Here is a 13,137-nt window from a genome sequence, read left to right as displayed (position 1 = left end):
GATCCATTTACAAAGATTCATTAAGGCAATCAAATTGGTAGACCTAGCTAAGGGACCATTTGAAGACATTGCAGTTGAGGTCATTAAGTCAAAAATAGTTGGCACAATTTTGAACTCAGTTGACAATGAAACGACAATTCCAGCAATCATAAACAAATTGCAGAAAGTAGTTGTCGGTGAGACATCCAGTAATGTCAAAGCAAAGCTAGCAACAGTTCAGCAGAGAGGTAAAACTGCAACGCAATTTACCGCTGAAGTTGATAGCCTGAGAAAACTTTTAGAAGCTTCCTATATCGATGAGGGTATACCTCTAGAACATGCCACTGGTCTAAGCACCAAAGAGGCAATTGAAACCATGATACATCGTGCTGAGCACGAAAGTATCAAAACAGTACTGGAAGCAGGGACTTGCACCACTATGGATGCAGCGATAAGCGCATACATAAGAACGAGTACAAGAGTTACCGGTGACATCAATAAAGTGATGTACTTTAGAGGTAACAGACCCAATAGAGGATACGGAAATGCCAATAGAGGTAGTAACCGCGGTAGAGGCTTTAATAACAATAGTATTAGAGGCAACTACCATAACGGTTACCAAAATAACGGTTACCAGAATAACGGTTATCAAAACCGCTATAATGGAAATAATAACCGTTATAATGGCTATAACAGAGGCCGTTATAATGGAAACAGAGGCCGTAACAACAGTCAGAACAACTACAACAGAAACAATGCCAATGTACGAGTAATCCAAGAACAGGGAAACTCGCAACAGCCTTTAGGTACTCAGTAGAAGAAGATCGTAGAGTATACACCATCAATTATAATCTCAACATATTTTCTACATTCATTCATGCCAAAACAGGCGTAAAACTAGTTTTTCTACTTGATACAGGTGCAGATATCTCTATTCTCAAAGAGAACTCTGACAAATTTTCTAATATTCAAATAACCAATAAAATAAACATTCAAGGCATAGGCCAACAGAAAATTCAGTCTCGAGGACAGACTTTTATTGAGATACAGACAGGTAAATACGTTATCCCACACGATTTTCATTTAGTAGATAAAAACTTTCCAATACCGTGTGATGGAATAATCGGAATAGATTTCATAAAAAAATATAATTGCCAAATCGATTTAAACCAAGAAGAAGATTGGTTTATAATTAGACCAAACAATTTGAAATTTCCAATATATATTCCCATAGCATACAGCTCTGGTATTAACACAACGTTATTACCAGCAAGATCCCAAGTTGTCCGAAGATTAATAGTATCATCAAAAGATGATAACATTTTAATTCCAAACCAGGAAATTCAAACTGGTATTTATGTTGCAAATACAATCGCAACATCAAGTAATACATTTGTCCGAATTTTAAATACAACCGATTCCGACCAATTAGTCAATATGGACACTCTAAAATATGAGCCACTTTCGAACTACAATGTAGTTCAGGCAAATAGTGAACACAGAAATAAAACTGTCTTATCTCAATTAAAGAAAAATTTCCCCGAATTGTTTAAATCACAATTAGAAAATATATGCAGCGAATATATAGATATATTTGCATTAGAATCAGAACCTATAACAGTTAATAATTTGTATAAACAACAGTTGAGATTAAAAGATGATGAGCCAGTATACACGAAAAATTATAGAAGTCCTCATAGTCAAGTGGAAGAAATACAAGCCCAAGTTCAGAAATTAATAAAAGATAAAATAGTTGAACCATCAGTTTCACAGTACAATAGCCCTTTGCTATTAGTACCCAAAAAGTCAAGCCCGAATTCTGATAAAAAGAAATGGAGATTAGTAATAGACTATCGCCAAATTAATAAGAAACTTTTAGCTGACAAATTTCCACTACCGAGAATAGATGATATTTTGGACCAACTTGGTCGAGCAAAATATTTCTCCTGCCTTGATTTAATGTCAGGTTTTCATCAAATCGAACTGGATGAAGGCTCGAGAGATATAACATCTTTCTCAACCAGCAATGGCTCATATCGTTTCACGCGATTGCCATTTGGCTTAAAAATAGCGCCTAATTCATTCCAAAGAATGATGACTATAGCATTCTCCGGAATAGAACCGTCTCAAGCATTCCTTTATATGGATGACTTAATAGTCATAGGTTGTTCCGAAAAACATATGCTTAAAAACCTCACTGAAGTTTTTGGTAAATGCAGGGAATACAACCTAAAGTTACATCCTGAAAAATGTTCATTTTTCATGCATGAAGTCACATTTTTGGGACACAAATGCACAGACAAAGGAATTTTGCCGGATGACAAAAAATATGATGTCATTCAGAACTACCCAGTTCCACATGATGCGGACAGCGCTAGACGTTTTGTAGCATTTTGCAATTACTACAGACGTTTTATCAAAAATTTCGCCGACTATTCGCGGCACATAACAAGATTATGTAAAAAGAATGTTCCATTCGAGTGGACAGATGAATGTCAAAAAGCATTCATACATTTAAAATCTCAGCTAATTAACCCAACACTCTTGCAGTACCCAGACTTCAGCAAAGAATTTTGCATAACAACAGATGCAAGCAAGCAAGCGTGTGGCGCAGTTTTAACTCAAAACCATAATGGCCACCAACTCCCAGTTGCTTATGCATCCAGAGCTTTTACGAAAGGTGAAAGCAATAAGAGTACAACAGAACAAGAGTTAGCAGCAATTCATTGGGCAATAATACATTTCAGACCATACATTTACGGAAAACATTTCACTGTGAAAACAGACCATAGACCATTGACATATTTATTCTCGATGGTGAACCCCAGCTCTAAATTAACTAGAATAAGGCTTGAACTAGAGGAATATAATTTTACAGTAGAGTATCTAAAGGGCAAGGACAATCATGTAGCAGATGCGTTATCAAGAATAACCATCAAAGAGCTAAAAGATATAACTGGAAATATATTAAAAGTCACTACAAGATTTCAAAGTAGACAAAAATCCTGCGCAGGAAAAGAACAATTGGATTTGCAAAAGCAAACCAAAGAAATAGCTTCAGAGCCCAACGTATACGAAGTCATAACAAATGACGAGGTACGAAAAGTAGTGACATTGCAATTGAATGACTCGATATGTTTATTTAAACATGGAAAGAAAATTATTGCAAGATATGATGTTGGTGATCTTTATACTAATGGAATTCTTGATTTAGATCAATTTCTCCAAAGGCTTGAATTGCAGGCCGGTATATATGATATCAGCCAAATCAAAATGGCACCGTGGAAAAAAATCTTTGAACACGTTTCAATAGATAAATTTAAAAATATGGGCAATAAAATATTAAAGAATTTAAAAGTAGCGCTACTTAACCCGGTGACCCAAATAAATAATGAAAAAGAAAAAGAAGCTATATTGTCTACATTACATGATGATCCAATACAAGGAGGGCATACAGGCATTACAAAAACCTTGGCCAAGGTCAAAAGACATTATTACTGGAAAAATATGAGTAAATACATAAAAGAGTACGTAAGAAAATGTCAAAAATGCCAAAAAGCAAAAACAACAAAGCACACAAAGACTCCAATGACGATAACTGAAACACCAGAACATGCTTTCGATAGAGTTGTTGTGGACACAATTGGTCCACTACCCAAGTCAGAAAATGGTAACGAGTACGCAGTCACTCTCATATGTGATTTAACCAAGTACTTAGTTGCCATACCAATAGCAAATAAAAGCGCAAAAACAGTCGCAAAAGCTATATTTGAATCTTTTATTCTAAAGTACGGTCCAATGAAGACGTTCATAACGGACATGGGAACAGAGTATAAGAATTCAATAATTACTGACCTGTGTAAATATTTGAAAATAAAAAATATAACATCAACAGCTCATCACCACCAGACAGTTGGAGTAGTAGAAAGAAGTCATAGAACTTTAAACGAGTATATACGATCCTACATATCGACGGACAAAACCGATTGGGACGTATGGCTTCAATATTTCGTATACTGCTTCAACACGACCCAATCTATGGTACATAATTATTGTCCATATGAATTAGTTTTCGGTAGAACAAGTAATTTACCAAAACATTTTAATAAACTACATAGCATAGAACCAATATATAACATAGATGATTACGCTAAGGAGAGTAAATATAGGTTAGAGGTAGCATATGCTCGAGCAAGAAAACTTCTTGAAGCACACAAAGAAAAAAATAAAGAAAATTATGACTTAAAAATAAAAGACATAGAATTAGAAGTAGGAGATAAAGTTTTACTAAGAAATGAGGTAGGTCATAAATTAGACTTTAAATATACGGGGCCCTATAAGATAGAAAGCATAGGAGATAATAACAATATTACGCTACTTACTAATAAAAACAAAAAACAAATAGTTCATAAAGATAGATTAAAGAAATTTCATTCATGATTGAATTTAAACTTATATTTTCCTTAATCATTTATACAAATTTTCCATACACTACGTATATTTTTATCTTTGCATTATAAAATCAACTATTGTTGTTCAAACAAAAACACAAACAAAATAAAAATAAAAATAAAATAATTTGCATTTAATAATCAAAATAACTTCACTAGGTTACGTTATTTTTCAAAAGGAGGGAGATGTAGTATGTGCCTATGCAATATTAAGAACAATTAAATAAAATAGCATATTAACTTATGGCAGCACTTTGTTGCTATGTTTATGTTTATGTTTATGCACGCAGTTAGGCCAGGGCGGATGTAACATGATCGCCCACTCGAAGGCAAAAAGTATAAGTGCATGGTCAGCATTCACACGCCGACCAAATACATATTACATACGTACATACATATCTCGCTCTCCCGATAAGCCTAGATATATAAGATATACATAAGAACGCCGCTCCGCTGCTGGCGTACCCGGCAGCGCAGCTACGCGGATTAGCCTAAGTCCAAATATATAAAAAACTGTAAAATCGGAGAGACTCTGTAGACGTTGAGCTGACAGAACCATTTTCTGCCTACTCTAAAATCAAAAGAAGAAATTGAATAAATATATGTCAGCCCGACGGCTGCCTTCAACAAAATAACGGACTTGTGTTCTTACTGGGAGTTCATCATTACAATTATATTATATTATATTATATTATATTATATTATATTATATTATATTATATTATATTATATTATATTATATTATATTATATTATATTATATTATATTATATTATATTATATTATATTATATTATATTATATTATATTATATTATATTATATTATATTATATTATATTATATTATATTATATTATATTATATTATATTATATTATATTATATTATATTATATTATATTATATTATATTATATTATATTATATTATATTATATTATATTATATTATATTATATTTTATTATATTATATTATATTATATTATATTATATTATATTATATTATATTATATTATATTATATTATATTATATTATATTATATTATATTATATTATATTATATTATATTATATTATATTATATTATATTATATTATATTATATTATATTATATTATATTATATTATATTATATTATATTATATTATATTATATTATATTATATTATATTATATTATATTATATTATATTGTATTTTATTATAAATGTCACCCTGTTTGCATCAGCGTTTCTAGAATTCAACAGCCATGGCAACAGCAACAACAACGAAATGGCAGAAACAGCGAATGGAAATTCGGTTCAAGCGGGAAGATGAGCGCAAAGAAGATTTAGCGGCAGCTTATTTTATCTGGCTAGCTACGCTTACAAATATAATTCTTTATGTATCTCCAATCTTGCGTAATCATCGAATTTATTTTCAATGTTTCAATTGCAGAATGTTTTGCCACAAAGCACTGAACAATAAAAGGTTTTGAGTGAGATTTGAAATCGATGCGCTTCGTACACGTTAACGAAAGCGAATGATAATGAGCGACTTAATTGCAGAAAGAACATCATAACGCTAAGCCACAGGTGTAGGTGCGAGAGTACTAGAGGGAAAGGGGAGAGCTTAGATGCTCACACAGCTGATCTGCATAGATAAGGATGGTATTGCTTCACAGCTAAGGTGCAGTAAAGTTGAACTGTATCTCCAAAGTTGGCATTCAAACAAATAACTATTTTAGGAATTGCTGGCGGCTGCCTCACGCGACAGAAATATTTAAAACTTTCAGAGAATTAAACATCTTTGGTAGTCGTGAACACAAGAAAGAAATCATGGGCAGCGACAGGATCAAAGTGTTATCAACAGGTAACAAACCCGTTCCGGGGAAAGAAAGGCGTACAGATAAAAAAGATATACAATGTACAACAACGAACTGAGAAATTACACTCAGTGCTTTTACAAAAACAAAGCCGATATTTTAATTTAGGCTGCACAGATTATAAATAAACTATGTGTTAGAGTTACCTGATACCATGGGGAGAAAAATTTAAGAATAATTTTACGATTAAATTAGACAAGTTTCGAATTTACTAAAGAGTGTTGTAAAATGGGGCCGTGAGCGTTCCACTATCGGATTAAAGACTAAATGTGTTTTTTGCTTGCCGAAAGACTTAAAAATATGAGAAGCTAATTCCCGGCATTTTAAATTATTTATAAATAACTTTTTTTGGTTTAGTAAATACGAAATATGTATTATAAAAAGTCTCACCTCTCTAGCAAAAACTCCGCGGAGTCGACTTTGAATGACAATAGCACTACGCCGCATTCTCATAAAACGAATTCTTAATCTCCAGCCTCTATATGCATGCTGTATTCTCAGAACAGCTTGTTTATTGCGTAAAAACGACTTTTGGATATAGTATTTTTTCCAGTTTTTTTGAATAATAACGGCATTTTTATAAAGTGTATCTTTTCGATTAGTCTCCAACAGTTCATATGCCGCATTGCGCAAAAATATTTTACTTTTTCCTATTTGCCATTCAGTTGTAGGCATGCCATTTTTTTCCAAAATATTCGTTAAATATTTTTGTGGATATTCAAATGATTTATTCTTGATAAGACATTTATATCTAACTATAAAGTCTTTATGACTTAAGTGTATTGGAAATCCCTCTCTTCTTATTCGAATTATATCCACAACTCCAAGATATTTTAGTTGATCGAGAACTAAGGAGCTGTTGTAGTTATTTGGTCGCTTTTGCAAATTAGGTTTTATACAACGAACGTACCTAAAAAAAAGTATGGTTATACAACATACTCGTAGTTGAAAAGTATAAAACTTGTATGTCAATATATAGTGACATATTAATTCTCCATATGAAAAGCTTCACTCTTTAAAAGCGTCACAGTACAAATTTTCGTAAGCCACCAAACGTTAATCAATAAGAAGCTTATGTTAATAAATAAAAATTGTATTCTTATACCCGTTTCACGTAGAGTAAAATGGTATACTAGGTTCGTTGAAAAGTTTGTAACAAGTAGAAGCAAGCGTTTCCGACCACATAAAGTACATATATTCGTAATCAGGATTAATTGAGCGTTGAGATCTCAGGAAATATAAAAGCATACATATTCTAGAGACATAGATGCAGCTCAAGTGTGTTGATACATACTGCCATGGAAAATGTGGGCAGAGTTGGATGATCGGTTGCTGCTGTTATTGTAGGTATAAGTCCCAGAAAGAAGAAGACGTCGGGGTAGCTTCTCTTCACTTGACTTTATTTCTTCGCAGTATGAATACTAACTTAAACCTAACCAAAAGAGTGCCGCGGGACCGTGGAGTGGTGAACTTGGAAGGATGGAGAGCAAAAACACGAAAAGAGGGGAGCGTAAGCTAGCCCGCAAGCGCTGGCCGCTCACACTACCGGACAGAACTTCTGGCGTGAACATTCTCCCTCCCCCTCGCCTTGCGAAGGCAAAGGAATCATCGGTCGAATTCGCAGCAGGATCGAATACCGTGTTCTGAACGACGCCTATTAGGAACCCCAACACGAGGGAGATGGTTGCCGGCCGGTGGAATTGGTCGTCCTCGAGACGTCGTCGTCGCTCAGCGCTCGAATGGTTATCCAGATCCTTAGGCTGGGGTCGATCTTCAGGATGACATCTAGTTGGACGCGGTTTGTTCGGGTTAAAACATCAAAAATGCTTATAGACCTTAAAAGTTAATCTCTGGAAGCATATCTGCATTTACAAAAGTAGATCTGGAGCCTAAAAACATAATCTTTTGAACGCCACCGAAAATGTATTGGTTGCTTCAAAGAAGAAGTAGACTTTCCATCAAAAGCAAGCTCCTCCTGTACAAGAATATAAATAAACCAGCGTGAACATACGGAATTCAGTTCTGTGGGGCAGTTTCATACACAAACGTCAAAAGGTTGGTAAGGGTCGAGAACAAACCACTAAGGCAGATAATAATATAGATAATAAATAGTCTATGTGCGGAATACCACAATCAAAAGAGATTTTAACCTGCCAATGTTACATAACGATTTTATTAATTGCTCCCTGGACATATGTAAATATAGAAAAAAAAAATGAAAAATAAAGGACTGTTCCTATAAGGAGGGTCATTTTTAGCAGTTTTTTCTCGCAGAGGAAAACCAACAGACAGATGCCATTGGATATGTGAGAATTAGCTAGCGCTGTTAAACACCCCTGAATCGTGGAGTGCAGCTCCTTGAGAGCATGATCAGATTCTTGGGATATCAAAATGTAAGTTGAAAAGGAACTTGAGTTGGCTGTTGACTAGAAGTCGTTTGCTATGAAACCGACTTTCCTACTCCGAAGCGAAACCCTCATTCGTAAGAGGGGATATAATGGCTTTTGCCTCGTCGCTTGTTTTTGGTAAGGAGATTAAACAGCTTCTCGACCGGTGCCATTCTGGGGTTGTTAATATAAACTGCCGTGAATAAGTCCCAGAATGTGGGGCATCGGAGTCGCTATCGAAGACTTCCGTATCGCAAGAAAGCAACAAGCGGCAACCGGACGAAATTAGCCGCTGGGACGGTGCTTGCGCTACTGAGGAGTTGCTCTCTAAATATTTTCGCCAATTTGTGCTGCGTATGACTCATACACTGAATATAAGTAGTCATATTTGGCCAGGAGAAAGGGCAACATGTCGAGGGATCATTTAAGGGGAATGAGGTCCGAGCATGTTTCGTACTTTCTTTCCACCTTGTCCCATAGGACTCGCACTTCTTGCTGACGGACGTGCAACGTATATAGGGGCGGAAAAGCTTGTTCAGGAGTGTTGATCTTGGCTTCGCAAAGGCTTCTGCGTAGAAGGAATGAGCAGGCAGTTAGTGAACCAGACCGCGCGTGGAAGGAGTCAGTGAGTCAGAACGTGTAAAGAAGGAGATCGGAATAGAACGGAAGAACTTGGTGAAGAGCAAACGGTGGAAGTGTCGGCCGCAAGTGGCCCGCAGGACACGGAAGGACGAGCAGTGAAAGTGTTAAGTGATCCTTGGAGTAGAGGAGCAAGGAACAGTGGAGTCAGTGGTCGGCAATGGTGGTCCCAGGCCGAGCGTTGCGTCGCCCGTAGACGATACACCCTGTCCCACACATCCTAATCCCGTTCCAGCCGGCAGAAGGACCTTGGGAAGGGAAGATCACCGGAGGAGTCAGCCGTAAACACAGTACAAATCGAGAAATCGACTATAAATCTAATTTTTCTTGGTCGGGCAATCAGACAAATCATAAATTTTCTGTTTCTTACTGTTTCTTACCCTGATTGTCTGGGCAAAAGGAAAATAGAGCAAGATGGGGAAGTCGTGTACAGCTTGAAGAGGGATGACTTTCTCGCCATAGCAAGTGCATGTGGGATCAAGCTGGAAGGTTTGGTCGAGGAAATGCGGAAGACGTTGTCCGATTTCATCGACCAGACCACAGACGAGCCAGAATCAGTCGCAATTCTGGAAGCACTAAAAAAGGAATATGGAAGGAGACCGCCTGTAGAGGTCAAAGTAACCGGCGTAGAAGGCCTGGTGAGGAGCATCGACTTTGCTAGCAATGCGGAGGCCAGCGTAAGCAGGTCCGTAAGGCAGGAACGTCGAGACGTCGATGATAGGCGGGAGACGACAAGGGCAGCACCGCAGGACTACGCAAAGGTGACAAAGAAGGTGCGAGAAGGTACTTTTCGTTACGACGGGAACGAGAAGCCGCTGGAGTTTCTGGAACAGGTGGAGTTGTCAGCAATGAAGTATGGACTCGGCATCAACCAGATCCCAAGAGCGATGCCGGAACTACTAAAGGGCCTTGAAGTGGTTCATTGCCAAAAAATTCTGGGAGACATGGGCCGAGTTCATACAAAGCTTCCAGGAATTTTTCCTGCCTAGAGGCTTCGAAAACAATAACTTCCGTGCTATTCACGCCAAGCGAGTGACAATCATGCCCGAGGGTATACAGCTGCCGCGCCGAATTTGAGGCGAACGCTCTTGAGCTGGATCAGCTTGGCCATATTCGATCACTATCGTTCATTCCCGAACAGCAGACAATTTACGTTTTTTGAGTGATACACATATTTATCATCGTCAGTGTGGTGATGTCGATGCGAGCAACACCAGCCACAAAACAACATACTATATATGTTCGATTTTAAGTATTTTATCGCCTGTAAGTCCACAGTTGAATCGTGTTCGGTGCGCTGTGCTCCAAGTTTAGTTCTAAATTTATATTCTGCTGCTCTAACGAGTCGAAAAATAAATCCAAAAAGAATGCTATAGTCGACTTGTCCGTTGCAAATGAAAAAATTCATAATTTGATACCCATAGATATTGGGATAAAAATTTAAAAATTGTTGAAAAGTGTGGGCGTTACAGGTTTGGCGACTTTAAAGCGTGGCAAAAAGTTTTTTTTTTGCAAGTCGATAGAAATTTAAGTGACTAATAATAATGAAAAAACAATTTTTCAAAAATGTGGGCGTGGTTGTTTCAGGCGGTTTTAGGGCGTTAGAGTGGACGTGGCAAAAATTTATTGGCATGTCGATGAGGAGTATTTTAACTCCTTAAAATCTCGTGCAGGGGAGTGGCAACAGCCGCGATGTAGGAGGAGTCACGGGCGGTCGGGTCAAACGGTATTTAATGGACTTTGGACCCCGGCAAAGAAGACGCACAGTAAACTTACCGTACCACGCTGGACCTTGGACTCGAGCTGTCCAAGGGCGCAGAGGTCGACCGGTAACGGTGCATCCACAAAGATGACGCACCGTGAACTAACGGTACCGCTCTGGACCTTGGACTCAAGTTGTCCAAGGGCACAGGGGTCGACCGGGAACGGTGCGTGTACAAAGAGGACGCACCGTGAATTAACGGTACAATAGTTGGACCTTGTACCCGAGCGGGCCGTACGCAAAAGGGGAAATAACCCTGCAGCCTATAAAGGGTCGCCAAGCACGGATAGTAACAGTTAGTAGAAGGCCCGTTCCAGCCGGCAGGAGGACCTTGGGAAGGGCAGATAAGGATCTGACGTGTTCGAAAGGGTCAGTGGTCGGTAAAGGTGGTCCCAGGCCGAGAGTTGCCTCAACCCGTGGACGATGCCCCATAACATCCTAAACCCATTCCAGCCGGCAGGTGGTCCTTCGGAGGAAAACGAAAAGGACCTGGCGTGTTCGAAAGGGTCAGCGGAGTCAGTGGTCGGCAAAGGTGGTTCCAGGCCAAGCGTTGTCTTAACACGTGGGCGATACACCCAGCCCCACAACGTCCTAAACCCGTTCCAGCCGGCTGGTGGTCCTTCGGAGGAGACGACAAGAACTTGGCGTGCTCGAAGGGAACAGTGAAGTCAGTAGTCGGCAAAGGTGGTCCCAGGCCGAGCGCCGCAGAAGCAACGTGATTACCGGAGTAGTAAGCCATGAAAATTGTTTAATAAATTGACTTTAATCAGAATCTCTGTTTTTTTCTTGGTCGAACAATCCCACAAATCATAAATTTGGGGGGACGAACGCACAAACTCTCTAAGCTAGCCGTTGCAATTCGTAGCGAGCAGAAATAAGGAAAAACAGTTCGTTACAGCATATATAAATTAAACCAAATACGTTTTTATTATTAAATGGTTCTTTTATTAGAGCCCCAACTGCTCTGAATTCTGGTCTGTTACGAACTAACTACAAATCAAATTTATTAAGGCCGCCTAGTCTTCGGTTGCGGAAGCGGACTTAGCAGAGCGCTTAGTCGGCGCCTTGTGCCGTCTGGAGTTTCATGTCTTCGACGGTCACCCATCGCGCACATGCCCGCTTCGCACATCGCTTTCGCTAAAGCGAAATGCGTTACTGGGCTGGCTCAGCGTCGTCGATGTTGTTGTTGGCACATTCGGTCTTAGATGGCCTTTCGGCGGGTTGCACCCCTCTGACTTGCTCATGTTAACTGCTCCTTGTCTTAAGATGAAGTCGTCCCCGGATTCAATGGTCTTAGATGGTTGTTGACGTTTGGCTTTCAGACGGTAGACAAGAAAGATGATGACCACGGTTATTGAGGCTGTGGAGGAAACAGAGTAAAAGATCCAGGTGTTGCCTGATGACAGTCGGGATTGAAGGTGGTTGACGTGCTTCAGATTTTTAACGCTCATTCCGTGAATTGATGACAGACTTAGGCGCTCTAGATATCTCAGGGCGTTTACTTGAGCCATGGCTGAAACTGCGGCTTTCTTCTTTGATGTTCCGATATCGTTAACGTAGAGGGTGCCGGAACCAGGTAAGTTCCTGATATTATCCGGCTTATTCCCTTTTCGTCGGTGATATTTATCGTTACATCGTTGGTGATGAGCATTCCCTCGTCGATCATGGTGACTGGGTACAAGTGTCCAGGCTGGGTGTTGGAATTCGCGACCATGACAGAGATGAGTTGTTGCGCTCCTGCAGAAGGTGGAGTCCGCTGATACATTGCAGTCCTTGAAAATCCTACTCGTCCTCGAAATCTAAGATTCTATTTTCATACCGTACCGGGAATATTCTTATTTTTCTAAAAGTTAACAAAGGCTTCGGAAAGTTTTTTAAAAACTACAATAGGTCTCGATTTTGAAAAGTTTTTATGCTGGCTACCTCTAAAATATCTGGCACGCTAACGTTTGTGGGATGTTTACTTTCTCCTTTACGTCAACGTCATTCAAGATTATTGGACTTATTACGTTTAATTTGGAAAGGGTGATTGCAAGTATTAAATTTTCAAGTTCTTGAATTACAA

At 38.5% G+C, this 13,137-nt stretch overlaps 1 protein-coding gene across 1 annotated transcript in view; it reads right to left on the bottom strand.

The window, feature by feature from the left end:
• Myo81F (Myosin 81F) overlaps positions 1–13,137 on the bottom strand; it is a 1,965,857-nt gene that overhangs the window by 1,071,167 nt on the left and 881,553 nt on the right. The window contains exon 10 of the mRNA NM_001316563.1: positions 6,675–7,194. Coding sequence (NP_001303492.1) covers positions 6,675–7,194 — 520 coding nt within the window. The remainder of the gene's footprint in view (positions 1–6,674; positions 7,195–13,137) is intronic.

This window comes from Drosophila melanogaster, chromosome 3R, assembly GCF_000001215.4.
Source record: "Drosophila melanogaster chromosome 3R".
Classification (NCBI taxonomy): Eukaryota; Metazoa; Arthropoda; class Insecta; order Diptera; family Drosophilidae; genus Drosophila; species Drosophila melanogaster.
The sequence above is the reverse complement of the archived record's forward strand: the minus strand, read 5'-3'. Positions and strand labels throughout refer to the sequence as shown.